The sequence below is a fragment of the Lactuca sativa genome, chromosome 6 (assembly GCF_002870075.4).
Source record: "Lactuca sativa cultivar Salinas chromosome 6, Lsat_Salinas_v11, whole genome shotgun sequence".
Classification (NCBI taxonomy): Eukaryota; Viridiplantae; Streptophyta; class Magnoliopsida; order Asterales; family Asteraceae; genus Lactuca; species Lactuca sativa.
The window spans coordinates 62,548,633-62,551,986 of record NC_056628.2 but is presented as its reverse complement, the minus strand read 5'-3'; the positions used below and the strand labels follow the sequence as shown (position 1 = coordinate 62,551,986).

At 36.4% G+C, this 3,354-nt stretch overlaps 1 protein-coding gene across 1 annotated transcript; it reads right to left on the bottom strand.

Annotated features, from left to right (window-relative positions):
• Positions 1-831: 831 nt before the first annotated feature.
• LOC111897752 (probable glucuronoxylan glucuronosyltransferase IRX7) lies at positions 832-3,066 on the bottom strand. Its single transcript, XM_023893702.3, has 4 exons — positions 2,496-3,066; positions 2,054-2,415; positions 1,707-1,957; positions 832-1,613 (listed from the first exon to the last, which is right to left on the bottom strand). Exons 1-4 carry the CDS (start codon positions 2,773-2,775, stop codon positions 1,148-1,150), a joined length of 1,359 nt encoding a protein of 452 aa, XP_023749470.1. The 5' UTR covers positions 2,776-3,066; the 3' UTR covers positions 832-1,147.
• Positions 3,067-3,354: the final 288 nt, after the last annotated feature.

The window sequence follows — 3,354 nt, the reverse complement described above, 5'->3', positions numbered from 1 at the left end:
ACATGCTATTCGCCGTTTTCCAAAACAACCACCCTTTTGTTTACAAACATTTACAACTTTGCCACCTTTTTTCCCGCCATCCATATTACACTTACACATACATTATTACAATACAGCCCTTATAAATTTCATATGTATCAACTTTGCCACCTATGGTTCCCACCATTTATAAGAAAACACAATATAAAGATATATGTGGAGGAGCACATGGTAAGCATTGAATATTTAAGTTCAAATCTCAACTAAGGTAGATGGTGACATGTCTATCGTTTCTATCATTTAATTTAATTTTATTTGATGAATTTTATATACTCTTAATGAGATAGTTAAATATGAAATCATGACATATATCATAATTTTAATTGATAGAAATTTTTATAGGCATAAAAAATAATAAGCAATTTAATTTCTCTGTATTAAAAATAAATCACTTCACGTGATACTCTTAAAAAGGAATCACTTGATAATAACATTTAATAAAGTAAATATATTAAATTCCGTTGGATTTCTCTTTGAAAATTAATAATAAAAAAACTAAAATTGCTACATACTTAGTAATAACATCAAAAAAGCATTATATGTCCTTTAGATATTTAATACAATACCGAAGATTATAATAAATTAAATTAATCAGGTAAAAATTAAGATTCGATTAAATATAATTAATAAAGTAAATAAAGTATTATCTAATGAATATAATAATTTTATAAACCCAAAATTCAAAAAATAAAAATAAAAATCAAATAAATCTAAGTGGTTGATGATATTGATAAAAAAATATTATTTTAAACTTATTTTACTTTACATTACATAATAAATTAAATAAAGTAATAAAAATTGTAAATTCTCTATATTTCATTTTCAATTCATATCTCAAAAAGGCCGATTTCTATTTTACAGGGGCCTAAGTGTACATATCTAATACCCAAAGTATCCACAGAACAATAATAACCTAACCTATCAATGACAGGTAGGTCTACATTATGAACCATGAGGACCACTCCATCTTAATCCAGCCCACTTTTTCAACTTGCCAACTCACCAACCGGGTCAGACTTGGGCCCCACATATCATGCCACGTTGGAACACAACAGTATGAGCTGGCATACGACTTTTTTCTATCAAAATCTCACCACGTGTCAGCCATTTATTCGCTGGAAAGCCTCGACCTCCGGTAAGACCTACCAAGTTTCATGGATAACTCAACAAGGACCTCCCATGTCGCATCACCGATTTCCATGTCGTCGTGAAAAAGAAGGGCCCGCCGGAGTTGTGGGTCCCACAAGTTTCGCTGGATCGCTGAGAGGTTTGTCGCCGCCACCTTGTCAAGTACGGCGCCAAGTTTCGCTACGTCTTTCTCCCTCACCGTTAAAGATATCTCCGACCATGGCACGGTGGTTTCATACGGCAGACGGATGCCGTCGGCTATGATCACCGGAACGCAACCTAACGCCACGGATTCCACTAGCCGGGGACTCCATGGTGCCCATCCTAATGGGCACAAACAAAACACCGATCGAACGATTTCCGATTGATATCCAGCAAACCGGTGTCTCTTCAAGTAAAACCTCCGGTCATTTCCGTATTTCCGGAGTATCTCCGTCCTCACACGCCTGCAAATCAATTTTGAGCAACTGTTACATCAAATTTCATTAACATAACGTAAAAAGTTGAATCGATTGGAAATGGAGTTTGGCATTAATTACTTGCTGTAGTAACGTCCACTGACGTTTTTGGGGTGAACTTCCATTTTCCCTCGAAAAAACACGAAAATATCCCGGCGACCTTCAATCGGCGACTTTGACAGCGTTGACTGAACATCTTCCGGGGAGATGTAAGGTGGGATAACGATATTCTCGACGTCTTGACATGGATGCTTGTATTTAACGCCGAACGTCTGTAAAATGATCGAATTCTTCATGAAATCGGGTATCCCGTCAGCCATAGCTCGATCCTCCTGATTTTCAGACAAAAAACCAAACATTCAGCAATCTGTTATTAAACAAAATTTTAGCAAACGAAAATATGGCAGCAGCGCATTTTGTAATGTTACCATGGCATGGAAACAAGCCCCATAATCGTGTGAGGCAACGAAGACATGGTCGGATCCATTGCTTCGTTTCCAGAATGGTAGCTCCGATGAGATGAGCTCAACGGCGGAGGATAGAAGAGCACGAGCGTGTCCGATGGCGGGAAAGCCATTAACGGTGCTGAAGTTGCAGGAAACGTAAACAGGGACGAAGAAGAAATCAGCCTCCGATGGGTCAAACGTCCGAACATCGCTTTTCATCAACGCTTTATGAATCGCCACCTCCGAAGCAAATAGATGATTGTTACACCGTTTGTTTGATAGCCAATCGCTGTTGTATTTCGAGGGTAATTCGTATACATACACCTTCAAATTCTTCAACAAACCTGCAAATCGAATCAAAATTTATCAAATCGAATCAAATCAACCCTACAAAAACTTATTAATCAAATTATCAGATGCAAACCTTGATTAATTCTGGGTTGTTGGGGAACTGATTCGGAAAGGGCACGAGAAACAACATTGGATTGAGTGTGAGAGATTATCGTTTTCTTCAACGAATTCGTACTGGGTTCATGATTGTTGAGAAACTTAGCGAAGAAGTAAAACGAGAGGGAAAACCAGAGAAGCCATTTGAAGTATCTGAAGCAAAAGGGTTTTTCTGGTTTTGGATTCCTGGTTCGAAAGAACTTCATCCTCACGTAGAATCCCTTCCTGTTCTTGGTGGATCTATGAAGCTCCACCATTGTTGAACATCAATAAGATATTTAAATGACCATGAAAATTTCAGATTAGATGGGTGTTCGCTCTCCAATTTGGTTGAGATGAAGCTTTCGTTTATGGTTGAAGAAGTAGAGATCACGAAAAACCAAATTATGATGATGATGGTGGGTTTGTTGGAAGACCGTTTTCCCTTGAATAAAAAACTGCAAATTGATTGCAATATAATTTTTCAATTTTTTATGAGTAAATTCATCGAACATTAAACAAGGGTGATTGAGGAATGCTGTTTTCAAGATCATCAATGGAGGTACGTCTTGGTTTTGTGAAAAGACCGTTGAATGTGAAATGACAAAATTGCCCTTTTTGCTGGATGGGTATCTTAAATGTGTATTGATGGGTTGTACTCTCAGGTCAAATAGCCATTCAGATATGTGAATTTTTAGTGGATTTTATTAATTTTAAATGTATCAAATTGAATATAAATTAAAATAAGACATAAAATAATTAATTAGGGATAGTGAAGGGAACATATTTAATCTTGTTTTTGACCATTTTATTCATTTAATGCCCTTAATTATGGTGATCGGTTTCTATAATTGCTA